The 26992-nt window shown below is 42.6% G+C and overlaps 1 protein-coding gene across 4 annotated transcripts; it reads left to right on the forward strand.

Moving 5' to 3' along the window:
- Positions 1-9530: 9530 nt before the first annotated feature.
- On the forward strand, positions 9531-25874 carry SDCBP (syndecan binding protein). 4 transcript variants are annotated; one of them, XM_065053616.1, is made up of 9 exons: positions 9531-9740; positions 14715-14780; positions 17884-17962; positions 20515-20624; positions 20955-21113; positions 22174-22349; positions 23649-23820; positions 24380-24471; positions 25161-25874. In XM_065053616.1, exons 2-9 carry the CDS (start codon positions 14730-14732, stop codon positions 25213-25215), a joined length of 894 nt encoding a protein of 297 aa, XP_064909688.1. In that variant the 5' UTR covers positions 9531-9740; positions 14715-14729; the 3' UTR covers positions 25216-25874. The 4 variants fall into 4 exon arrangements, with proteins under 4 accessions (XP_064909688.1, XP_064909687.1, XP_064909686.1 ...); XM_065053615.1 differs by lacking the exon at positions 9531-9740 and adding an exon at positions 10122-10285; XM_065053614.1 differs by lacking the exon at positions 9531-9740 and adding an exon at positions 10493-10630.
- Positions 25875-26992: the final 1118 nt, after the last annotated feature.

The raw sequence follows: 26992 nt of genomic DNA on the forward strand, positions 1-26992 counted from the left end.
GGCTGCCATTATCAAGTAATCAGGCCAGAAATGTAGTGTCTTCTTCAGAGAAACTGTGATCCCAAAACTAAATCCAACAGATCTCTAGCTGGATTCACCTTTTCCCTGGTTTTCTTGGGTCACTGGAAAAGGTGGAAGTCTTGTATACCTAGATAAGAATAGAGTATCTAAAAGAATATGAGTAAAACAATATTAAAGATACTGCAGAGAATAATGGCAATCAGTTTAATTATTTAATGATCTACACAGTCTAGAATAAATTCATGCTAGTACAGTAACATGCTACAGCTCTATTTTAGCAACTGTCATGGTTGTTCAAAGGGCAGATTTTGTCTACATTGTACTCTGCCTTCTGCAAAATTTGTGAGTCATCTGGCTCCAGGAAAATAGTGCGCTCAGATTTATTTTTTAAAAAATATTATTTATTTTTCTGTAGATTGTTTGAATGTAGTATGGGAGAGGCACAATTCTCTTGTCATCTGATATCTTTGTGATATCTTTGACCCTGCCACTTTTTTTCATTATGAAGCACTCTGCATATACAATGCCTTGTATTTGCATTAGGATAATCAATGTTGGTGGCTTATAAAGTTGCACAGGCTGGGGAACTGGGTTTATGTGCATCCTGTTTCAGGACAATTGCCCCTGAGCATTTAAGTGATAGTATGGACAGATGTTTCCTCTAACGACCAAGTTAATATTTACATATTTATCTCAGAGTATCCTCAGAAGTGCTCATATATCAAGCAATTAACTTTGCTTGCTTACAGCATATAGTTCATTTTCTCTCTGGGATTTCCTTTGTTCTTTTGGAATGTCAGTTCAGAATTTAGTAACCTTTCTGTCAAAACCTTGAACTTACAATGCCACTATCTACTCTTTAATATCAAGCATTATAAACTAGATTTCATTAACAAATACCATCCTTTCATTCAGATGAAAGTATTATAATAATATTTTGCATTCTGGCATGACAGGCTCTCTTAAAACTAGTAGAAAAATGAACTACTAAACCTATGGTTGCTAGGAACAATTGGGAATATTAAGATTTGGTTAAGTTACTTGTTTCTAGGTATCACAGAGAAGAAACTGTAAAGAAAGAGGGCAATTACAAAAGTAGAGACAAAAGAGAACTTAGATGGAAACCAAAGCAAGGAAAGCAAATGTATGCAAACTAAACCATGAGGAGTAATTACTGCTCACTCAGTGTAGCAAACTGCACCTTCTTAGAGCAATGTTTGTTTGTTTTGTTTTGCTTTGTTTTTTGTTTTTTTTTTTTTTTTAACTGTGGAGTTGAATCATATCACTTGATAACAAAACATCAGCTTCTATATTATCCTATTACACCTAAGAGCCTAATTGCAGCTACTCAAAACACTGAACAGGGAGAAATCAAGGCTCAGATGTGATTACAAAAATAATGCAGCTCACTCCTATCAAATAATTATTTGGAGAAAGGTCGCTAGGTAACAAGCCAGTAGAAGATTACTACAGTACTGTTGTCTGGATGAACATGATAAGGTATTCTGGGCTGCCCCAGCAGGTGGAGCAGAGAATGTAACAGCACTTTGTGCCTTGCTTTGTCTTCCTTGGCTTTTCTTGTGCTGCTGCATTGAATTGAGTTCCCCATCCTGTCTCCCACATAGCATTGTAGCTTACTAGTTGCTCTTTTACAATTAGTTGCATGGATTCATCTGCCTGTGTTAGCCATCCATTAAGTTTAGCTCTTAATTCATATCCCCTACTTCATCATACTCACAACTCACTTTATGTCTTCATTTAGAAGCCACAGAGATTGAGATGTCGAAAGGTCCTTACACACCCAAGCTAATGTCAGCAGCAGCAAGTAGTATGAGACAATAGGAGCAGATATGTAGAGTGAAATGGTGCTGAAGACCTGATACCCACTCTATCCACTTTTTTTTTTTTCCTTCTATCTTCATACCAGCTCTATAGCGCAATAGACTGAATATTCACCAGCAGAACAGATTAGGTGTCCTCGTGTATTGCAAAGGTCTAAAATAACAACAAAAAAAATCTAAATATTAAAAAAGTTCCACTTTGTTAATTCCAATCCTGCCTCACCAAATACAAACTAAAGCATTTTAAGAGGGGACACCTGAAAGCTTCTTTTTGCACTCCTGATACATCTAAAATATGTATGCCCAAGTGTATTTCTACAAACATATGTAAGACCTTCCCCCTTTTTACTTACATATCCAAGTAAGATAGTTCTGCATGTGTCTTGCTGGAAATTTAAATCGCATGATTGTCAGGGAAAAGAGAAAAAGCTGGTCAAGTAAATCAAACCAAAGGCTCCAAATCAGCAAAGAGGCTCAACCACCACCATGAGAGCATACAGCCTTTTCACCATACCTTGGCTGTTGTTTCATCAGACACTTTAAATGGGCACCAAAGGACAGCAGAGAGAGGGTTGTTTTGCTGTTCTCTCCTCTAAGGCAGGCACGTAGATGAAATCAGTCTGGTTTTAGATTTAACAGACTGGAAGATTGCTGCAAGGCTTTGCCAACAGAATGGGAGAAGGCAGAGAGTGGCTGGTCAGATGGTAAAGGACTGGGTGGGCACATAAGCAAATATTAAAAATAACCAGTGATGCCAGTACTTATTCTGTGAGAAGGGTGGTATCTTCAGAACCACTCTGTTGTTTGCAGTTATTTCCATCTTCTCTGTGCAGGTGCTGGTATCCCTCTGGTCCCTGTAGCTTGGGTTTGTGCCCCCTCAGCATCAGGTTGCTGAGAAGTTGGCTACATGCTGCCTTTTGCTCCTGAAGCAATCACCCTGTGCAGTGGCATCCTCCATCGCTGCAGCGTGGATCTAAATGGAAAGGTCCACCACCTTACTGGTGGGATGCCATTTGGGCTGGGAGCCAGCTTGGGACCTGTAGTCACAGGGGAGACCCTTCAGGCTGTATCCACTGTAGAGCTAAGGGAAGAGAGAGGCCAAAAGGGAACCAGTAGTCGGAAACCATCAGTGAGTTCCCCTTGATGGTGACTTCAGAGACTATTGTGGTCACTTTGGGATTGGAGAAGTCTCCAGAAGTTTGGGGGAAATGGAGAAGCTGGATTAACAATGCCAACTGGAAAGGATCCGCCACCTGGAGATGCTGGGGGCTGCCCGGTGGGCAGAGAGAATCTATCATCACAGCTTTCCTTGGACAGTTGATCTCTTGTTTCAGGATCTTCTATCATTTTTCCCTTGGATCCATATATGAACTCAGGGATTGTTCCCTGAGAGCATCCTTGGTGGATCGCTAGTAACCTGTTGCCCGGGTATGGGAAATTTTGCCTAGAACAGTTGTACATAATGTGTCTTTTAATGTGGATCTGAGCTTCACTGGACTGTGCAAAATGCAAAGAACTCAAAGAAGTGTGGGGCACACAGCTATGTGACTGAGACACATTTTGCCCTTCCAAGGGAAAATACAAGTGTCCTTCTACTACTAGAATATTACATTTTCCCCATCTCCATGTGCTACTTTTTGTATTATAGTATTTACTGGAGGATGCAAGTGGAGAACTGAAGAATGAGGGCCTTTCTGTATTGCACGAGAAATCTGGCAGTCATAACTTCAGTCCTCTTCTGTGATGTATTTGTCTTCATGATCATATTTCCATGCAGCCAAAGACTGCCTTTTTTTTTTTTTTCTGGCTCAAAGGACCCCTGGCAGTGAACAACATCTTCATTATGCAGAAGAAAGGAAAAACAAGGCATGGTGTTGTAATAGACATAATATGAAAGCAACTTCAAAGCTTGATGCTGCTCTACTGTCCAGATTAGATTAAAAAGAGCTTAATATGGGACTCCATAAACAAGCTGTCCACAGCACAGCCTACTAGCTTTATGTGTGAATCAGCTTTCTGGCCTGAGAAAATCAAATTGCAACTGAATGCAGATGGCTAATTTGAAAAACTATCCATATGTGCTGATGTTTAACAAGTCATACTGATTTTCCACTACCAGAATTGCTGACATATTGCATTTTACCCATTTCTTTCTATATATTTTCATGTTATTTTTAAATTTAAATAGGCAAAGACCAGAGATCTACCTCTTATGCCTTTGCAGATGAAGAGACTTAAACAAGTAGAAAGGCAATAATGAAATACACAAAAAGAACACAGTAATGTAGGAAGAAAAAACTTATGGATGAGAAATGACAGGTAGGTGTTGCAGAGGACAGGAACTGAGGAAGATAAAGACAAAATACAAGGTAAAAGACAAAAGCATTGAAAGAGCTGGGAGGTTCATAAATGAGAACAAATGATTGCTTTTCTTCACAAATTGACAAATATTGGTGCTCCTGTAGCCATATGACTCAAGAGTCTGATCTCAGGAGTTAAACAGGTTTGGTGTAGTCAGAAATGCGGTGGCAGGCTTCCAAAAAACACCACTCCTGAGAAAACACCACTCCACGGAAAGCATCTGACTTGCTGAGTCAGTGTGGAGGCAGCTCCCCAGCAAAGCCAGGGCGCTGTGCCAACACCAGCCCATGCCCTTGGATAAGCCGCCTTCTGATCACCCGCAGCAATTCAAGTTCCCACGACAGCCTCCCCCAGAATTTTCAGGCTGGTCTAAAGACTTACAGTGGTGAGAGATGCAAAAGGGAAATTCTAATTTTAACTGCTCAGCAGTGGCAATTTGTGACTGAGGAATGATCTGGCATGGAGGGCAAGGATGCTCAACTGCAAGAAGGGGTTAAACTATCTGGTAGCAGGAATGCCAGGGACAGAACAGACTCTTTCCAAGGGAGTGAAGTTTCCCTTGGTGATGAGATAAGAAACAGCTTCAGCATTGTCTTGTAGCCATCCTGGAAGGGAATGCTCAAGGGCCTAAGCTCAGGGGCCACCCTTGGGCAGCAGAGCTGGACTGGGAATGGACCCACAGTGGGACTAAGGTGCCCCAGGCAACTACTCTTGGGGTTGGTGCTGGTGCATGTGTATTTAAAGAATCTGCTTGTGATGCATGTTTGTAGACTCCATCTAGAACTGCATATTGTGGTGGGAATCTGTCCAATGCATAGCTCATGAATTTTTTTATTTTATATATATGCACAAAGTTGTTTAATTTGCCTTGGGAGCACCATAATAATTCTCCAACACACACCACTGGTGGGCCTTGCTGAAGTGGTTGACATCACTGCAAGCTCCAGCTTTCCTTCTCCTCTTCTGCCAGAAGTTACAGCTCCAGTGGCCACAACAGTACAAGACAGATCCCACCACCCCAGCCCACAGGCTGCTCAAATTTATCCTCAGTGGCCTTTTAAGACAAGGTGCCAGGCTTCCATCGAAGTGTGACAGCTCACATTTCCTCGTGCCACTCTTGCTGCAAGCACTTGTGCCCTGTGTTTGCAAAGTAGGAAGGAGAGGTGGCCAGGGTGTCCTTCTCAAGTGGACTGTTCGCCTAATGATCTCAGTGGAGCTTCCTGGACAGTGGCACTCAAACCCATCTAAATTCTTGTTGCAGTTTCATGTTCAGCTGTCTCCAGTGTATCACTGTGACCCAGTAAAGGCAGACCACAGAAGCAGGCTCCACCAGGCTCCATATTTCGAGGGCAGAGGGGTCTGTCTGTAGTCCTCTAGTCTGGCTTCATGCCTTGTCTAGACCAAGAATGCCACCTAAATCAGAGACCGTAACCACAGTCTGAATTAGACTGTGTCTAACATGAATGTGTAAAATGTTGATTTAGAGAACTGGGAGAAAGGAAAAAAACATTGAATTCCTAGGGAAGCAGGTAAACAGTAAAAAATCACCATTATTGTGCAATACATGCCTTATTTCTACTATGCCTACCTTCTGTTTCTAGTCTTTACAACACGAAAACAAAGAGTACAGGTTTTTAAAGACTGAAACATGTACGTCAGAGATATGAAAGAGTTGTTCAGGCTATTTAAGTCCTTCCCAGTGAAATCCCACTTGTGGATCAGGCACAGGAAGAGCATACTCACCACTCCCGCCTGCCCACGTAGAGCTCAAATCCAGCCCTTCCTCGGCTCTCTTTCCTGTCTCCTCTCTCCTAGGACTGATTCAGGGCCGTTGCATGAAGGAGCCTCTTGTCTGCAGGACCTCTGCTTCATCTCTTGTCAAGGCTGGAAGGTGTCTAATGGCTGAGGAGCAGAGAGGAACACCTTGCTGCTCACGCCCTGGACCGTCAGGCTGAGCAGTTGGATGCTGTTCCCACCTTTGCCGCAGAGCCCTCCTGATAAACAAGTTCTCTTGCCAGACTCTCCACAAGTGGTTCCTGTATTTTCCTCATTTTCCAGTTGCCCCACAAAGGCCCTAGAGTCTAATTTTCAGAAGTGTTGGGTGCACGCAACTGTGAGTGAAGTCAAGAAGGTGGGGATTTAACAGAATATCTTCTGTATTCTCACACAAACATGAGCCACAAGTTTGTAGAGCTGAGAGCTCAAAATAATGCATCATGAGTGTATTCATGGGAAGTGCCTGAATTCCCTGTCTGTATCCTGGGAATTAGGATAGAAAATTAGTAACTGTTTGCACAGCACTCAGACACTGGAGTGTTACTTAGAAAAGACGGTGACAGCATTAGTATTTCCATCTTTAGAGGCGAATTTGAATAGCAGACAGGAAATCAGGCATGAAACTGCCAAGTGAACAGTGGAAAATTATACATTCGCTGAGCACCGTCCACCCTGTGGGCTGAGGAAGGGACAATGAAAGTAATACATACATTGCCCGTCAAAGAGGGGATAAAACATATACGAACAGGAAGTCAGAAACAAAGTGACCTGGGCAACTTTAATCCCAGCAGTTTCTAATGGTAAGTGCTTTACTGGAGTGAAGCTCCTGTAATGCAATTTCTTCTGTATAAAAGGTTTTCATGCTGAAATTCTTGCTTCTAGATGCAAACTGCAAAAAGTCTTATTTACAAAGTCTAGAGGTGTATTGGCACAGCTTAGTGCAATGCAGCACAGTTACTTAAGCTGTTTTGGGGCTGATTTGTTCTAGAAATACAAACAATACGTCAGGACACTCCTCGCACCTGGCTTAGAGCAGGTCCTGTTAACTCCCTCGTAACTTCCCCAGGTACAGAACCGTTTTAATACAACTATTCTACTTCCAGCACTGGCAGGGTGATATCTTGCACAGCTCGTACAGGTTTTGAGTGACTGTAGATAACATCTCATTGTTGAATGGGTGGAGAATTTCCTAACGAACAAAAGCACAGCTTGTTTCCTGCTTCAAAGGAGAAACATGGATTTTTGGGTAACAACCATGCATGATTTTATTAAGATTTTTGCAACTGTTGAGACTGATACAGATCAGTAGGTGGTTTCTATTATTCTTTGAAAGTTGGCACAAGAATAGTAAAAAGACCCCACAAATAGTATATTGACAATGGAATATTGCCATGTTATTGTCCATGGGTGTTCTAATTTCAACGAGCAAAATCTGATAACTTGGCCATTTGTTCCACCTCTGTCAAACAATAGATAATCTTTTTCCAAGTACCTCGGGCACTAATCAAGAGCCATTTGTTTGGGTGATTCACTTCCGACTCCTCAGAGCTCCCCAATTTCAGTGAAGTTCTTAGAAAGGTACAGCTGGGCCCTTCTGCTGCCCCCCTCTGAATTCGAGGGCACAGAATTATCTCCCTTGTCCCAGGTCATCAGTTCATGTCACAGAGCGACTGCAGCGTGTGTCATCCCCTTCCAAGCTTTGGTTTCCCCAGGAAGGAAACTCAGACCCATGGGTTAGACTAGAATTGCAGTTGGAATTGCCTCTGGTCTCTGTATTTGAATGACAAGGCCCCTGAGACATACCAAACTGCACTGGCTCCACAGATTAGATGTAGTCATTTTCTAGAAATTATCATTCTATTTTACTGTTTCGTTCCTACATATAAATGAACAATAACTTTGAGAAACCTTTTCAGTACAAGGTTAATTTTATCTCTCCAAAAGCTGTTTTTAGCAAGGATGCATCCTCATATTGTTCTTCAAAATATTTATTGAAATTGTATTTCATGTTTTGGAGAAAATGAAATTCACTTTTGTTACCAAGGTAGATGTCCCCCAGGTGGACATTGTGCCAGAACTGCTGCCTGTAACCTGGACTTTGCTTGTTCTTAGATGACATACTATTAATAGTGCACACAGAGTATGCCCAGCAAGAAATAGACTATATGAAGCCACTTTCTTTATTATGATGTCCTAGCAAAAATGAATGTCCATTACAGACTCATGGGTAAAATCAGGAAGTGTGCATTGACAGTGCAGGTCTGACATCCATCAGATGGATACCTTGATAGCAAGCTGTCTCAAGAGACCATGACAAGAGACAAAGTAATGCAGAAATAGCAAATAACAACCTAGCTTTCTGGAGAAAAGAGCAATGTATTCGAAATGAGAGGGGCATTCAACGGCTAACCAAAGGAAAACATTCCCCTTCAGTTGTCAGCACCAGCATCCAGCAGAATTGCACCTGGACAACTGTCAATCACACACCTGTGATTTCCATTCCATATAGACACTACAGTGGTCTTGATTCTCCAGGCTGGGTGCAGGGCTTCACTTCACTGAGCTCATGGAATCATAGAATAATAGAATGTCTTGAGTCAGAAGGGACCTTTAAAGGTCCAACTCCCGTGCAATCTTCAACTAGATCAGGTTGCTCAGAGTGCCATCCAGCCTGGCCTTGAATGTCTCCAGGGATAGGGCATCTACCACCTCTCTGGGCAACCTGGGCCAGGGTTTCACCACCCTCATAATAAAAAATTTCTTCCTTATATCTAGTCTGGATCTACTGTACTTTAAAACCATCACCACTTGTCCTATCACAACAGGCACTGCTAAATAGTCAGTCCCCATCTTTCTAATAAGCCCCCTTTAAGTATTGAAATCCACAATAAGGTCTCCCCAGAACCTTCTCTTCTCCAGGATAAAGAGTTACAGCCTTGTTCTGAGCATGTAAAGTTCTAAACGTTTTACTGCACTTATTTCAACAATCACCTTTGGCCACACAGAAAATTTAGCACAACAAAAGCAGTAATCAGCTGTTGTTATTAAACCAGAACTTTTCTTCCTCCTTTCAGCCCAGAAGGCACTGAACACAGGATTTTCGTGAATTTATACCCTAAGCCAAACATTGCACTTCATATATATTTAATGATCTGTAACTGAATGACTCGGTAGACAAAGGTTCACATGCTCATACAGGAAGGTGTCAGACTCAGCTGATTGCCGGTTGTAGACACAGCAACATTAAGAGCAACTGGAGAGAGGCTGGACCTCTGTATTCAGCACTGCTGCTGCTGCTATCCCAACCTTACACGCCCCTGCGGTGCCCACCGAAGATGCTGGCAACTGGAGAGGATCAAGAGACGCAATGAGGATTGGAAAATATACATCACAACAAAATCTCTGTTTAGCTCAACTAGGGTTATAATTGTGCAGGCAGCCCTAATGAAGAAACAGCCTGTTAGTGCCAGAAGGAAGGGAATCACCCTTCCTTTTCATACCCACTTCTCCTTCCTCCTCCTCTTTTCTCCCGTTTTCAGCCACACCCTCCCTTCCCCTGCTCTGGCCAGTACTGGTGCTTGTGAGATCTTTCTGTTGCTGGTTTGGCTCTCTAACCCAGCAGAAAAAAACATCCCTGTTTTTTGGTGGATTTGATTTCTGCTGCTCCACCGAGCTAAGCTGTCCCATGGAAAAGCTGGACAAGTGCTGGGACTGGCTGCCAACAGGAGAAAGAGACTGGAGGTAGGAACAGAGCTCCTTCCTCAGTGCTGGTAAATAAACTGTTTAGTGAATGCCCTGGTTTCTTACCTGGAGAGAAGGTCCAGGGTGCTCAGCACATTTAATTATCTACATGCTGAACAAGATTTGACAATAGGCAGTCTAGTGGAGAAGGATTTTAAATACTGGAAATTGATGCTAGAGAAGTTCATGCTATAAAATAAGGCAAATACGGGATAACTAGGGTAATTGAGTATGAAAGCCTCTTTCCGAGCTTGTTCTGGCATTTCCCTGTCGCCGGTACACTTGTCATCACGCCTTCCCCACGGGAGCTCTTCAGAAATGCTCTGCTCCAGGTGCTGACGTGGGCACCCCCGGCTCTGACGTGTCGTGACGTCAGCACCCGGCTCTGACGTGTCGCAACTCCCCGACGCCTGACCGGGAAACACGAAACCAGAGAAAACAAGGCAGTTACCTGGGCGTGCTTAATTACCGGGGGAAACACAAAAAGTTGTAAAATGAATAAGAAAGGATACTTTTGCGAAGGTGACAGCTGTTCACCAATAAAGGTAAATGATTGCTGACGAGGCAGCGCAAAAGCGAACAATGAGTAAAACAAGAGAGCAGAGCGGCACCGTTTCTAGCGGATCGGGGCCACCGCCGTCCGGCTGCCTGACCCCCCCGTCCGCCCCGCAGCCCCCAGCACAGACCCCCAGCACAGACCCCCAGCACAGACCCCCAGCTACGGCCCCTTCCCCGCTCGCCGGGCCCGGCCCGGCCCCCTCCCGCCGCCGCGGAGCATGCGCGGGGCCCGGCCAGTTCCGCCACCGCCCCCGTTCTCCTCATAGCGGCGTTGCCGGGACTTGGTGCAGCCGCTGCTGCCGCTTCTCTCCCCGCTGCCTTCTGGGCCGGAGGTAAAGGAGAGGCTGGGGCCGGCTGGATGGGGGCCCTTTCCCCGCGGCCCTTTGTGCGCGGGCCGGGGGCGGCGGCCCATCCTCGGCGGCATGAGGGGGGAGGAAGGCAGGCGGGGGGGGAGCTGCGGACATGGCGGAGCGGGGAGGGGGCGCGGCGAGGCGAGGGAGGGAGGCCGGCCGGCCGGCCGGCGCCGAGGTGACTTCGCTGTGCCGTTTGCGAGGGCAGCGCTTGTCCCCGCTGCCGCCGCCGAGCCGTGTCGTGCTCCTGTGGGGCGGCGGCGCAGTGCGGGGCGACCCGCTTCCCGGAGCCGGCCGGGGGAGGCAGCCGCTGCCGGGCAAGAGGGACCCGGCTCCCCGAGGGGCTCCTTGGGCTGCGGCCAGAGAAAACGGCAAGTAAATACCTGCCCGTCTGCGCACCCTCCCGCGGTCTTGGGTTTGGGGGTGGGACTGTCTTCTGACCTCTCGTTCAGGCTCCAGGGTCGTTGCGCAAGGACCGTGTTTCTCGGCCGGTGTCTGTAATGAACTCGGGCATTTTTAATGGCTTCTTACACGGGCTAAATATTGCTGTAGGGGTGGAATGGATGTGACGCCCCTTTTCGGGCAAGTGAGCTCTTCTCCGGGTCTGAAATGGAGGCAGGAGATTTCAGAGCTAAATGCATAATGAGAGCAGTTGCTCAGAGGCTAATTAGATACGGCTCAGAAGGGAAACTCTGAGTTATTGGCGGAGAACGTGTCTTGCAAAACAGTTGCCCAGTTCCTTCTGTCTTAGCCTGACCTCCAGGTGTTTTTGCCCTGGATCTGCTTTCAAGATCAACTTTTGAATTCATGAGCATCTACCCAAGTGGAAGTGGAAACCAGTGTTTCAGTTCAGGTGCTGGCTTTGTGGCTTGCTGTCATCTCTCCATGTGCCACAGGCAGAAAACACTTGCGGGTGGTGTTTTTTGTTTTGTTTTGCTTTTTTTTACCTCCCCCAGTGTTGGCTGCTGGTGCTTTCAGGGGCAGCAGTCGCTTACAGGCTGGCCAGGCTTGGGGTTCAGATGGATCCCACATTGCCTTCAGCTCTGTGCTTTCTGACCTGGAGAGTATGCGTGGAAGCCGGTCTTCTCCCAGCTGAGCCACCAAGGGCAGTTGGGATCCCTCCCACACACAACACTTCCTGCTGGCAGCCCCAGGGTGTCACGAGTGACGCCTTTCCACGAATCTCTGGCCAGTGGCCCCACACTTGCCTTTGGCAGACAGGATCTGCGTGGTGGGACGAGCTGATGGGTGCTGGTGGTTGAACTTCACAACCAAGGTGTTGAGAAACGGGGAGAGGTCTTCACTGCCAGGTGTGTGGGTCACTAGCTGAGTTATGGCTCTCCTTCCTGCTCCACAATCTGCCTTTTTTACTTTTGCTTTCCTAAATACTTGTGTTCCTCACAAGGCACGGGAATATGGAAGTGATTAAGTAAAATTATTCTGGTGTTGATGTAGATTTTTAAGAGAGAAAAGGAGGTTGTAGTGACTCACATTCTGTGGTAGCCACTCCCCAATTCCAAGAGCCGTTACAGTGCCTGTGGAAACCCTTTTTTTATACTGTGGATAACGTTGCACAGAAATTGTGGACAGGTGATTGCTGGTGGTCCCTGACAGTGGCACTTGTTAATAAAAAAAAAAATCATATTCTAAACTAAATGCTGCATTTTTGTGCATCTCACACTACCTAACAAGGTGTGTTACAAATGTCTGTGTAGAAGTTGAAAACTCCATACCCAAAGTTATGAGAGCTCACTGGATGCAATTACAGTGGTGACATTTATTCTGGTTGTTTAGTCGGAAAACCAAAAATAGTAACTAGTGAGATTGTGATGGGGGGACCTCCCCAGTAGCAATGACAAGTGCCTGCATTTGTGAGCCCTTGGCTGTGGATGGGATGTGACCAGGGAGACTGTAAAGTAGGAGGATAAGCTGCTGGAGTGTCATCTGATATGATCTGAGAACTAAGACATGTGTGGGTTTGCTAATACTTTTCTATAGAAAGGACCACGCTCTTCTTTGTAAGTTAGAGGAAGGTTGAGGTTTCTGGTCTGGGACAAGCGGCACCAATAATTGCATGCAGAAAGTGGTCTGTGGAGGGGAACTAAAGCTGGCCGACGTGTGAACACACTGGGGTTTGTGGTGTGGAAGCTGGTCACAGGGCCCAGGGACCTGGCAGACCTTGTTCTGTGCTCTGCGGCTGTCAGAGCTCGCCACCAGCAAGACGCTGCTCCTGTGCCCCTCATTGCCCTGAAACAGGGTGGCTTTGGGAACGCACCGTCCTCAGCCTGCCCTCTTCTCCCAGCTGTGCCTCTGTGCTGACTTTGAGCTTGTGCCAGTTCTTGGGCTGGCTCTGGGATGTACTGGGGTATCTGTAGCGTAGACGGTGAGTGTGATGCTGTGTGCGACTCGGCTGGTGCTGGCAGCAGGACGCAGCGTTCAGGCTCCGCTTACCCGAGTGAGGGGTTTGCTGCGCCTGGGCTTGCGTTTGCTGTGATCCATTTTGGTTAAGTAAAAGCACTTGATTGTTTCAGGTCAGTGCTGGATTAAAACACGCATTTAAAACCAGTTTGAAGTTCTGTGTTTAATTTATAAGGCTTCCAGGCTTTGATTATTTTTGGCTTAGTTGCAACAATTAGTCAAAAATGTCAGTAGCAATTAATTATTGCAAGAGAACTGGCCACGCGTTCACAGTTTAGATCTCTGTCCCATCTAGGGCATGCTTTTTTTAAAGTTTTAATTGTGGTTTGATATGATACTGGAGCTGTTGGCCACTCTCCTGAACAAGTAGAAAAGCTGTCAGAGAGCTTAATGTAATATGAAAAGATGTCTGTGTTACTGAAATATCACATTGGGCATCAGTGTGTGTGTGTGTTTTGTGGTGTGTTTTTGTTTGTTTGTTTTAATCAATATCTGCACTTAGAGAAGCAGTAGCTCAAGGATTTGCAGTGGTCACTCTTAGTCTGAAATTTTTGCTAAGTTCTTACACAAATAAGGACCTCTGTTCTTTGGATGAGGAAATTAATCCCCAAACCAAAAGCTTTTAATAGAACTCATTAACTGTGTTCTCAGTACCTTTTCCAATTTGCAAAGCTGTATCACACTTTGTTTTCTTATGTCCTTCTCCCCCCATTGTTAATATGCTCCCATATGTTGATGTGAAATGTTTTATTATGGTTTTGGAAAGTTCAGCTGACCTCAGTGAGAATGTGTGAAGGAGCTTTGGAAAAATGGGCTTTCCTGAAGCCTCAGGTGCCTGGCTCTGGCAGAGCTGGGTGTCAGTGTGTGGTGCCTTAGAGGATCACGTGAAGTGGGATTTTTGTTTTGCTTGCCTCTTTTTTTTCCATCCTTGCTTTTATTTTGCTGTATTACTTCCTGAGGAGTTCTCACAGGGCTCTCCCCACATCACATGAGAGTCAGCCTGAAGCCTCTGTGTGTTTTGAAACTCACCACTGACTGGATCTTGCTGGTTTATAGTTCCTTTCTGCAAGGGGACTCAGGAAGCCAGTTCTTGTGTTGCAAATGGACTTGAGAAGCCAGTTCGCTTTAGTGGCTTCTTTCTGGAATACTTGAACTAATGGAAGTGTTTGGATACTTTGGATAACAGAGTGGAAGCTTCCACAGTTGCATATAAGATACTGTCCCAGTTGGGAGGAGGAGTAGGAGGAGAGTGATTAGATTTTTTTTTCCTTTTAACCCTCATCATCATTGCATTCTGGCCTCTTAAAGTCTGTCTTTGCAATACTTCATGTAAACAGTTTTCTCTGTATAGACATCCTCATCATTGAGATGTAAACTTTGGCAATGCTAAGCATATTCAATTAAGCCTATTACGCAAAGGGTATTATTGCTAACAAATTCCATTAAGGCTGCCCATTTAATCTATCTGCAATGCCAGGTATCTGTAGTGCTAAGATGTGCAGGTCACAGATCACTTATTTAACACTTTTTGTTTTCTTTCTTATTCTTTTGTGCTTGTTTTAGGATGTACTGCTATGTAAATATATCTGATGACCAACCCTGTTGTTTGCTCCCCCCCCTTTTTTTTTTTGGTCTTCCCTCTACCCAGTGAGACTGCATCAAAATGTCTCTCTATCCTTCCCTGGAAGATCTGAAGGTGGACAAAGTTATTCAGGTATGTTGGGCTGTAATAAGATGAGGTTTGATGACGGTAATAGATGTGATGATTTTTAATCTAGGGGAGGGGAAACTTTTATTGCAGGTGTGAGTTCGTGTTTTACCATCATACTCTGAAAGGGGAAAGACAAACTGTTTACTTTTTAGCTTGATAAAATATGATCAATGCTTATTTTATTACTGTGGGGTATATTTATTTTGTTTTATATATTTATTTATAGTCATCTGTCTTTAATGTGTTGATACGTTTGGCCTTTTTTTTAAGCATAGTTACTTGGTCTTAAGTAGATAAACACAGTCAGTCTCTTCTCATACTTCAGCTCTCATGTGATGAATAGATATTAACTGAACTAATAAACCTGCTGTGTCTCATTCCTGGTGTCCGAACCTGTGGCAGAAAGCTTTCATAGTCAGTTGTGCATAAAAAAAAGAACACTGACTTTCTTAATGTCATCGGGAATCAGACTTGTACTCTGGCTGTGTCATGGTAGTGATCAGTTCTCTCAGTACTTCCAAGATTGTCGTATTTGTGTAAAACCCTGTATGTGTAAGAATGTTTGTGTCGTTATTATTAAACAGGCTGAGGATGAAAAAACTATTTGTGGAACAAAATAACAAAAACCACTTTACTGGATAAAACTCCATGAGAAATTTGACATGAATATATTTTACAAGGAATTTCCTTGCTTTCCTCAGCATTTTACCTAGCTTCCATTTTTCTTTCCTAAACTTAAACTGGATTCTCTCCCAGGTTAAACAACAGCAATGAGTTATTCTGTGACTCTGGATGAATTATAGTGTATTTTAAGGTGTCTGCTGCCTCTGTCCTTGTCCTCCTCCTCGTTGGGAAGCAGTCGAGCAAACTGCACAGAACAGCTTAGTAACTCTCCTGTGCTGTCCCAAAGCAGAGTGCCTCAGTCTCCCCATGTTTGTATGTGTGGGTTGGGGCTCTTGAAATTGCGGGCATTACGTTGTGATTTTTCCCTGTTGTGTCCTCCCACCCTGCCCCATTCTTCTTATCTTACCGAAGTCCTTTATCTGCAGTCAGGTGATGCTGAACTGAAGGGAAAAAAAAAAACCAAACCTAGCCCGGAGCCAAGAATGTGCTCCTTCAGCCTTTTAACAACCAACTGCTAGAGTTTATATATTACAATTAAAAATATTACATCTGGTCTTTCTACTACTTAACTTTAGTGACCACCGCATGAAGTAGGTTGTCTATATGCTGAGTTCTGTAAGCCTTGTTCTGTCATTTCATAGAGCCAGGACTCTTCTTGTAAGTGGTCTTGCCTTTATGCTCATCGGGGCTTATGAACTTGGGCAGAAGTGCTTTGTTCATGTGACTATGCCTGCAGTCTCTTGTGGTGTTTCACAGACAAATAAGAGTAAAATTTATGGAGATTTCTATAGGGAGCATAACAAATGGTTAAACTAGTTTAATCCCTGGTGACTCTGTAATGTCAAAGATCAGTTTTCTGGAAATCAGTTTTTGCAGGACAGATGCTTGCTGTCGTGCTTGAAGGTGATTGTCCACTCAGAGCGTAAATTAGGATTTCACAGAGTTCTACCACTTGATGGGTGGGATGTCAAGCAAGACAGTTTGAGAAAATTGATGCGAGGCTGGGAGAGCCAAGAGCATTCAGTTACAGATCCTGGGTGGGGAGGCTCGGGTGTCCCCGTTGCCATTGTCAATGGGGAAGGTTGCCCTTCAGCGGTGAAGTGACACGACAGCATCTCATTCCCAGTGATCATAGGAGGAACTAGGCGGGTAATGGGCTGTCTACTGAGTATAGTTGTGAGAGAGGGGAAATAAGTATTATTGTTGCTAAATGCCATTATTTTAAGATTAAGGCAGTCTGTTTTCAGTGATATGATTCCAAATGATTCGCCTCTCCTAAAACCTGGATTATTTAAATATTGTCTTTTTAAATGCATGTGAGAGCACTCTTAGGGTGGGAGGGGACATAGTACTGAAAGACAAAGTCCGTATCCACAACTAGCGAGATTAAAATAACAGCTGATTAAAACAAATGGACTTGTTACATTAAATATTCTAACCTGTTCTTTTTGTCCAGGATTTGAGCTTGTGGCTGTTCTTCTAAATATATCTAATATTGAAAAATGAGTCATTCTTGCTCTGAAACTTTTTTCTAAAAACAACTTCCTGGAGAGCACAGGACTACGAAGTCTTCTATTTTAAAGCATGATTTCCTTAAAAACATGAAGTCATTTAACTGTCATGTTGTGTTAGATGATTTATGTGCCCCGCTCAGCATAATGATTAACTATGCATTTAGTGATTTCCATTCCACCCCCCCCATGCCCCCAGTTTGATGTTGAAACTTAGGAAAGCTATTGGGGTAGCTATTTACATCAGACTTAGCAGGCCTCTGTACAGCAGTGTTTTTGACTGGTCGTGATTACACAAGGACAAAAAAGTAGTAGCTGAGGTACTGAGAAGAAAAGAAACTGGCTTGCTTTAATATGGTCTCTTATATTTGTAAATCATTGAGCAATATAGAAAGTAAGCTGAGTGTGCTCACTGTAGTGGCAACTTCTGCAGAAAAATGATCTCATAAAGTCTGTTTCTTTCAGAGGGCATTAAACTGGTAGCATTGGATTGTGTGGAACTTAACTTACAACTTGTAAAGGAGTGTGGCAGAACTCGGGAATAATGTATGTAAATGGTGAAGAGATAAAAATGGCTGCTAGCCAACTGAAAAAAGTAATCACAAAACACTCTGCCAAAGGTTGTACCTTAAAACTTAAAGATGTAAAGCTTTGTCAGCCAAGTTTAATGTGTCTTTTAGGAGATCTTATGCTCATTAACTTGCTTAATAACAAAACCAAACCAGATAGACAGAAAAGCCTTTCTGCATTATTACTGAGGAAGATAAAAGTTGATCTGCTGCAGTAGTTTGATGCTACTACAGCATATTGTATTGAAGCTATTTATTAAAAAAAGTGACTTCAGAGTTTCAAGAATAATAACAACTAGCATGTACAAATAAAAAGAAAATACTACTTCTCCTGGCTGCTTAATAATGTTCTCATAGATTGTTCTTCTACAAGATAACATACTTGAGTTTCTTTGTTTTTAGGCTCAGACTGCATTTTCTTCAAATCCAGCTAATCCAGCAATCTTGTCTGAGGCTTCTGCTCCCATTCCTCATGATGGAGGTAAGCTTGTGTACTGTATAGCATCCTAATGTTGTGGAAAGCAGTTATGAAAGCCTGCAGTTACAGTACAGTCAAAAATACCTATAAATAGGTAATTCTGTTCACTAAGGCTGAGACCATGCCTTTTTGGAAAGGCCAACACCCTTCCATCTGCCCCAAACCACCTTGGTAGTGATGGTATAGCAGTCAAAAACCAGTGTTTGTTTATAATAGAAAGTTGTGGCAAACACTAACCCTTCTAACTTCTTGAAACGTTTTCCAAGTGAACCTAACATAACAAGATCTGCTGTTGGTACCATTTGAGCTCTTTTTAACTCTGACCTCACAAACTTATTTGTCCTTATTAAGTGTTTTTTTTTGTAAGCTTTAGAGGGCAGCGTGAGTCTGAGTGTCTTTCCTCTCCATATGAGCTCACTTGGGAACAAACAAACAGGATTTTTTGTCAATAGAGAAGCGCCCAGGAAGTTAGAACTTAATCGTCAGTCCGTCAACATAAAGCTTCCAGCAGATCTTGGGTTCAGATGTCTGGAGGGAAATCCGTCAGACCTAAAGATGAATGACTTGTACCCATTTTTCTTCTCCTTCTGCCATGCACATGTACATTCGTGAAGGGACGTGGGTATGTTTGAGTTTAGAGCTCTGGGCTACTAAGTTATGCTTGGTCTAAAAGGCCTGAAACCTCTAGCCAGCATCACCAGCAGCAGTGCTGGAACAGCTGTCAAGAATGCTGCTGGATCAGATATGAGAGCTTGGTGGATGTAACCAGTTCTCCTCTTGGTGCTGGTGTGTCTAAGGTGACGTTAAGGCAGGAGTTTGTGTAGCTCACTAGAGAGCCACCTCTCATAGATCCTTTCTGGAACAGATACTTACCTGACCCAACCTCACCTCACAGACCAAATTGAAGTTTGCTTCAGCAGTCCTTTTCTGGCAGCCTTCTTTCTGCTGCCCAGAGTTTGAATTCTCCTGGCAATTTTTATGCCAAATGACACAGTCTTGACCTCACCTTGTGTATGGCTGAAGTGATTAATCACTCAATATATCCCAAAGGAAGGGAGGCCTACATCATCTGTAGGTTGTGTCAAACCTGCTGGGAATACCTCTGTCCTGGCAGAGGCAGGAGAATATACATCATCAAGAACTTCTGGATGCTTTCTGCTATTTGGAGGTGTCTCTGTTTTGAATGAGAATGTAATGAAGCCAGCAAAGATGCATCCTGTGTTGTGGTCTTTGAAGAACAGAAGAGAAAAATTGAGTAGCTGCAGAACTCTTGTGCAACATTAATTGTGGTATAACCCTAGGAGCTTGAAAGCACAAGCAAAAGACAAACATAGAAGAAATATTCATTAAAAGCTTAATAATCAATATGGATGAAGAGATAAGCTAACAGATCAGTCTGGAAATAAGATCAGACAAGACAGCTCTGATGTGAAGCCAAATGCAAACATGACCACTGAAAGTATTAAGGAGCAAGAAAATTCTCTCGGTTACACTGGAATTCACCTTGCAGTGACCTTTGTGTTCCTTCCCAGAAAAGTTACTTTCCATTTCTGGTCAAATGTGGGTTCTTTTAATAGCTGGTTTTGTATGCCTGCCCATAAATGAGTGCTGGAAACCCAAGCTTTGTGAACTGGGGAGGCTCCTTGCTCCCAAGGCCCATCCCTTGCACTCCCTCGCTTTCCAAGCTGTCTTTTCTGTCCCCACTGCTTCAGTGAGAATGGTGGGTGGACTCTTCAAGAGTTCTTGTAACTGCCACTTGCTAAATCCTGCCAGTTAATTGTCCGTGCAATGTCAAGGGCAGTATCAAGCTTATTTCCAGAGTGATTCAACTCAAGCTCTGACGAGTCTGCTAGTTCAACTTTCCACCCACTTCCTGTGCCCCACTCCTCTCTGGCATAGATGCACCTGCTGCTGGATATTTTGGATATTTTAAGGACTGTGTTTGTTTAGTTGTGTTGAGAAGCATGTCTGAATACTTCATTTGGATGCTGTGAGAAAGTGACGGCTACTTATGAAAACTCTTAAAGCAGACTGTGGACCTTGCAGCTGGGAGGTTGTCCTCTGCAGGAACTTTTCCATGCCTGGTATCTGGAATGTCCTTGGTGTGGTCACCTCTTGAGAATGCTGTCTTGTGTCTAGCACTTGGTGGAAGGTCGCTCTGTGTATGTGTGTTCTCCAGCACACCCAGTTTGGGGAGGCGGGGAGAATATTTCCCCACAAGCTTTGGAGCAAGGGCATGTCGTCTTGGGCTACAGCACAGCATGGGTTTTGGAATTTATGATCATCTATCTAATGTTTGTGCCATAAGGGGTGAATTGAGTAACAGAAACTGAAATTTCTCTGTGAGCTCATTATCTCAGAAGTGTTTCTCGTCTGGTTACTTTTCTATGCTGAGCTGGAGTAACAGCTCTGATTCAAGTGACTCTTCTGTCATAATTTTCAAATTAAATTCATCACAATAGCACAAGTTTTGTTGAAGTAATTGTACATATGAAAGCAGTAACTGTTCTCTTAAACCAACAATTGTGTTGATGTTTTGTTTTTTTCTCCTATAGGCTTGTACCCCAGACTGTATCCGGAACTTTCCCAGTATATGGGCCTGAGCCTCAGTGAGGAAGAAGTGCAGAGAAACCTGCCAGTGGCAGCAGCTGCTCAGCCACAGGGTGTAGGTACCAACCAAGCATGTTTTGGAAAGCAGAAGTAGAAAGACTACATGTATATATACCATTCTAGAGAGTAGACTACTATTTGTCTTAAGTACCATACTTGACTGATAAAATAATTGTTTTAAGTTGCAGTGCCTGTTTTTCTCTGGTCTTAAACTGAGCAGTGTATTTCCAATGTTGAGGGGTGGGGTGGGCAAGAGCTGGTGTTGTGACTTAATTTCTGTGTGTGGTTTTTTGGTTTTTATTTTTAAATATCACTTCATATAAACTGATGCATAGCTATTTTAAAAAGTTGAAACTAAGCTGTCTGGCTGTTTTGTTTTAATCAGCAACTGGTAACACGACCTTCTACTAATTACATGGTAGCTCCGGTGACAGGAAATGATATTGGAATTCGCAGAGCAGAGATTAAGCAAGGCATCCGCGAAGCAATTTTATGTAAAGATCAAGATGGCAAAATTGGACTTCGCCTTAAGTCTGTTGACAATGTAAGTATAGAAGTTTGCTTTTGCCTATAGAGATCTTACTACTGGATTAAATTAGTAGTGAAGTTAGTTTCCTGTAAAAAAAAAATTAAAAAAAATTGCCTGTTGTGTATTGCTTGTCCATTATCAGAATCTGAAAATCTCTGATTAGAGGAGGAAATAGAGTTACAGCTGTTTGGACTAAGACCTAAATTTACAGGAGCAATTTACTTGCAGATGTTTTATAACACCTGAAAAACCCTTGTAAATTTTTTTCACTTTAAAGCATGAAATTGTCTTTACAAAGCTGCTGTGATACTTGTTAGCAGTTCAAGACTTTTCTCTCTATCTTTGTGGAAATGCTGGGCTGTACTTAAAGTTCAGCAGTATTCAGAGAACTGCCTGTGGCTTACAAGTATTTATTGTTTTTTAATAGATTTATACAATGGTGAGAAAAGTAAGAATAGATAAAAAAGTAATTTTGGGCTTTTTTGAGTGTCCCCTAACATGAACATAGCTGCAAAAGATCCTTAAACCTGCTGTGGAGCTTCTGTGTTTCAGTATGTCTTGATTCTTACTGTGGAAAATGCTACACTTTTTTTCATTTGGGGTTAGTTTAGCAAGGCCATTTAATATGCAAGTTTGAAAAAAAAGTTGTATTCAAGGCTTCATATAGGGTTAAAGTGCTTTTTGTAGTTCTCCTAACCCAGGAAATGCTGGGTTTTTCTTTGAGTAACACCCCCTTCCCTGAGAAGGCATTATCTACAGTTTCCCTTGATTTGCTTTACTCGGCTTTTAGGGGTACTTGGACTAGAAATACTTGTTTTAAAGCCTTGTGTTTTTTTTACCTGAGGTCCTAAGAAATCATCATCAATAAGAAGTTGAAAAATAATAGGGTTGCAAAAGAAGGAAAGATTTGCCATAGAGTTTCTAACATCGGTGAATTAGTTTTCTGTCTATATATAGACTCTGATTCCTTGTAAAGGAATTATTAGTCAAATGCACAAAGAGATAAGCAAATTTACCACTAGTCCATCTTGATCTGTTTGTTTCAGATTTCTTTTTTCCCTCTTCTGTTTGGTAGGGTATATTTGTCCAGTTAGTTCAGGCAAACTCTCCAGCATCCCTCGCTGGTCTGCGGTTTGGAGACCAAGTTCTGCAGATCAATGGTGAAAACTGCGCAGGATGGAGTTCTGATAAAGCGCATAAAGTGCTGAAACAGGCTTCTGGAGAAAGGATTTCCATGATCATTCGGGACAGGTAAAACTAACTGCAGATACAGGTTGTTATTATCCATCTCCGGGTAATTCGCTGGGGTTTTGGTTTTCCCTTGCTTGAGCAGCACTGCAGGTGTAGCAAAATCTGTTTGTCCATGTACTTCAATAGTAAATATCCTCAGAAGTGTCCCTTTTGTGGGGAACAGTCAAAATAATAGACAAAATTGTTGTTAACTTGCAAATTTCCAGCACATGCTTGCCTGGGGTGTCATGAGGTGTAGCATTTTTTCAAGGTTAAACTAAAATGTGATAGCACAAGTGATATTTAAACTTTGAATTGAAGAGTTCCATGCTTTTTTTTTGGACCAAACTTATCTTCTGCTGATACTTTTTGAAAAAGCAATAAAAGATGGAATCAAAATATTCACTGTCATAATGAACACATTTGCATTTTTTATTTAGGTTTTTTCTGAACTCTGTTATTTACACTTGAATTAATGCCAGTTTTGCTAAAAGTATGTGTGATGAATCAATACAGATTCTTAATTGTATTAAATAATGAGCTTCTGGCTAGTTGTGTGTTGTAATAATAGTTATGATTCCACGTAAGGTCAATAGGCTGTGAGAAAGCAGTTGATACATGATATGACTAAGTGTGTGACTTGAAGGTTTTTCAGTGTTCATTCTTATTTAGGAACCAAGTTTAACCTGGGGAGGAAATGCTGCTTCTATCAGAGCAGCTGCTTCTTCTATCTTGTATTTAATCAAGATATTGTGGCAGTAGATTCCCTGTCACTTCTGTGCCCCAGTCCCCAACCCCTTGCTGGATTTACTGACAGTTTAATATGTGACTTGAAGGTTTATTGTTTGTAAAGCAATAGAATTGTTCTTGGGGAAGCCTTGTACTCCAGAATCCTGTGATCTGCCTGCAGTTGTTAAAACTGCCTGCACTGTTTTAGTGATGTTTAACATTTGTAGATAAAACCTAATTTTAATGGCCATTTGTGTGTATGTTTGTGTGGATGTTTTGTGAGTTTATTATTATTATTACTACTATTACTATTATTAATCAAGATGGCGGAGTATCTGTAGAATGGGAAAATGTGTAAGGTTTAGAAACAAGTTTACAAATGCACTGTGACTTCATCCTGGAAAGAAGAGATTAAACTAGCAAATACTAACAAAACCCAACTATTTTTCATTGTAGTTGATGTATGAGTCTCTTAGAGTACAATTACTTTTACACAGTCAAAGATGCTGGAATAGTTTGTGGTGCTTTCTATGGTTTAGTAGACTGATAACATGGGTTTTACACGTTAAGTGTCTCTTTCCTTCTTTGTAGGCCTTTTGAACGAATTATTACTATGCATAAGGACAGCACAGGACATGTTGGTTTCATATTCAAGAATGGAAAAATAACCTCAATAGTGAAAGATAGTTCTGCTGCAAGAAATGGGCTTCTTACAGAGCACAACATCTGTGAAATCAACGGCCAGAATGTAATTGGATTGAAGGTAAAATAAATAGTGTGTGGTGGGTGTGGAGAGCTGAAAGCTCTCTGCGTATAGTAATTGTGTTTTGGACAGGGAAAAGGATTCTAATACGTTGATGAATGTTCATAAGATGAGGAATTAAGTCATGAGAGGCAACCACTTGATTGGAGAGACATATGTTTTGAGGCTTCTTTGCAGTTTTATGTCAGTAGGCAGGGCAACTCATTCTCTTCCTTTCTGCATCTACCTGGCTAGTCTCACCCTCTCTTTTTATTTTTAGTCTAACTTTGCTGGCAACACATAACAAGCTTCCTCCTGCCAGCCTGTATCAAATTCTAGTGGGAATTCTGTGTAAAACATCTGTGTCCCTTTTCTAGACAGTTTGTGCAAGATACTGATAACCAAACATCTGTGAAGTGGTATTGCAGGTTCAGTGATTTGCCCTGAAGGTCAAGTATTCCAAGCAAGGAGTTGTGGGTCTTATAAGCTGCGTGAAATGTGTCTAGAAAAAGCTCTTGAACTGCTGCTTTATTAGTCTGCTTGATTAATGTTGCTTATATGACGTTTTGTTTAACAACAGGACCCCCAGATTGCAGACATCTTGGCAACAGCTGGAAACGTAGTGACCATTACTGTCATGCCTTCCAGTATTTATGAGTATATAATAAAGAGGTAGGTAATCAACCAAGCAGCCATAATGTTAAATACAATCAAGGTGACAGTGACTATTTTTTTGTAGGTTAAATAAAATGTGCTCATGATAAGACTTAGTTACAAACATAAAATTAAGGCTAGAGAGAGTGTGGAGGGAGTCTGAAAATTGACTAAAACCATCAGGTTAAGGAAAACAGTGTATTTTGGTTCTGTTTTAAAACTATTCATATGTTAGTGATGTTCCTTTGCCTTTTTCTTCTCCTGAAAAACCCTTCTCTCAACATAATTTGACTAAACTAGAGTCTCTGAGATCTTTCAAGTACATGAATAACACAAGTATTTGTTACCTTGTAACTGAAATGCTGTTTCTAGTGCAACTAATTCTGGTGATGTAAACATGATTCTTGGCAGGTTGTAGTTGTTTTCTTTTCTAATTCTTTGGCAGCACTGGCTTTCCACAGCTAAATCTCTCCTGAAAAAATATGTTTTTTGAAGTTGCTAGCCCAGTTATTAATAAAAACCTTGAGTCTTTTGTGTGCAGTTTGGTGCGGCTTTCTGTAGCAACATACTTGTCAAAAACAGTGGAGTAAAAGGCCAACTTTCAAATGCTTTTAAAGGGCTAGTGATGACAAAGATACAGGGATCAGGAGCCATAGTGCTCTTCTACAGTTGCCTTACAAAACTGAATGCCTTTTCCTTTTCTTTAGGATGGCAACTAGCATTATGAAAAGCCTGATGGATCACTCCATTCCTGAAGTGTAAACCTGCATCGTGTATGTGTGTGCACGTATATATCATGATGATTCCACTAAACTTGGGCTATTATACTCAGTGATTTCTTTCTTCTGCACATGAGCCTTTCTGGAGGCTGAGAAAAGATATGCTGCATCAAGCATTTGCATCTATAATGGCTGGGAATGTTACAGTTCAACATATCTTGTTCATTCACAAACTGTAAAACTTGTCGCCTTACATGCTTGACAAATGTGAAATTCCAATTGTTATGACTTTTCGTAGGTCTTTTATTTAGTTTACTACTACTATAAGCCATTGCGACTAAAGGAACCAGATATCACTTGCAAAGTTACGTGTTGTTACCTGGAACAATGCTGTGCTTTGTATGTTTAAGACAAATAAGTATTTTTACTGCTTTCTGTTTGCAAGGGTAGATTTGAAGTAGCGTATTAGAAGTATGGCTAGTACTAGTTAATTTTTCGTTCTAGTAAATACTGTTTACACAAGAATGCCAGCTAAGCTGAATATAGCTAAAGGCATCATTCAGTAAGCATATTAAAAAGTAGTGTACAGATACTCAAATCTTTTTATTACTTGTTATACAAATTGTAACTAATATGCTTATCTCTCGCCTTAACCATGTTCTTAAGAATTCAGAAATAACCAAATAAATGACTGAACCTTTAGTTATTGTGTGCATGATTCTTAAGATGAGCCAAGAATTTTGTTGAAGTCAGTTTCAACCAACTACTAAGGTAAGAAATGCAGTTTAAAAGAGCTTGCTGAGTAAGCTCACTGCCTACAATGTTGAAGTGTTTTAAAAGGGTAGATCTGGGATACTTTAGACAAGATATATTTAACTTTTTGTACCTTCAGCTTAACAGATGGAATAGCAGCCTGGCTGTTCCACCAGACATACTAATTGCATAGCTGCAATTTCATTCTAAGGCTGTTTGCAGCTTGCTGGGTGCACTGGGTCTGGTTGGGATGGAGCTCACTTTCCCCACAGCAGCTGGTGTGGTGCTGTTTTTGATGCTTGTGACAGTGGTGGTAACACTCCCAGTTTTTTTGCTGCTGTTGAGTGGTGCTTGCACTGTGTCAGGGCCTTTTCTGCTTCTCCCTCTGTCCCTTGACTCCAGGACTAGGCTGGGGGTGGCCCAGGGGCTGAGAAGGGACGCAGCTGGGACTACTGACCCGAACTGACCAAAGAAAAATTCCATAGCATTTGATAATATGCTCAGCAATAATTTGGGGAGAGTCTTTCCAAAGTAGCTGTTGCTCGGAGACTGGCTGGGCATCAGTCTGCTGCTGCTGGGAGGTGGGGAGCGATTGCTTTTGCACCACTTAGTAAACTGTCTTTTATCTCAACACACAAATTTTCCTAGCTTTTGCCTTTCTGATTCTCTTACCCGTCCTGTTGTGGGGCAGATGAGTAAGGAACTGGCGTGCATTAAAAGTGTGCCCAGCAGGTGGAGGGAGGTTCTCCTCCCCCTCTACTCTGCCCTGGTGAGGCTGCATCTGGAGCACTGCGTCCAGCTCTGGGCTTCCCATTTTAAGAAAAACAAGGAACTACTGGAGGGAGTCCAGCTAAGAAGATGATGAGGGGTCCGGAGGATCTTTCTTATGAAGAGAGACTGAGGAGAGCTGTGTCTGTTCAGCCTGGGGAAGAGAAGGCGGAGAGGGGATCTCATCAATGCTTATAAATATCTCAAGGGTGGGTGTCAGGATGGGACCAGGCTCTTCTCAGTGGTGCCCAACGATAGGATGAGGGGCAACAGCCACATGGGAGGTTCCATCTGAATAG

This window comes from Columba livia, chromosome 2 (assembly GCF_036013475.1).
Source record: "Columba livia isolate bColLiv1 breed racing homer chromosome 2, bColLiv1.pat.W.v2, whole genome shotgun sequence".
NCBI lineage: Eukaryota > Metazoa > Chordata > Aves > Columbiformes > Columbidae > Columba > Columba livia.

What these genes read in the sequence shown, in the direction of transcription:
- SDCBP (XM_065053616.1), top strand. Translation starts at nt 14,730, where the DNA reads ATGTCTCTCTATCCTTCCCTGGAAGATCTGAAGGTGGACAAAGTTATT. An exon ending in CAGCTGCTCAGCCACAGGGT is followed by an intron (nt 20,625 to 20,954) that starts GTAGGTACCAAC and finishes TGTTTTAATCAG; the next exon opens with CAACTGGTAACACGACCTTC. An exon ending in TATGAGTATATAATAAAGAG is followed by an intron (nt 24,472 to 25,160) that starts GTAGGTAATCAA and finishes CCTTTTCTTTAG; the next exon opens with GATGGCAACTAGCATTATGA.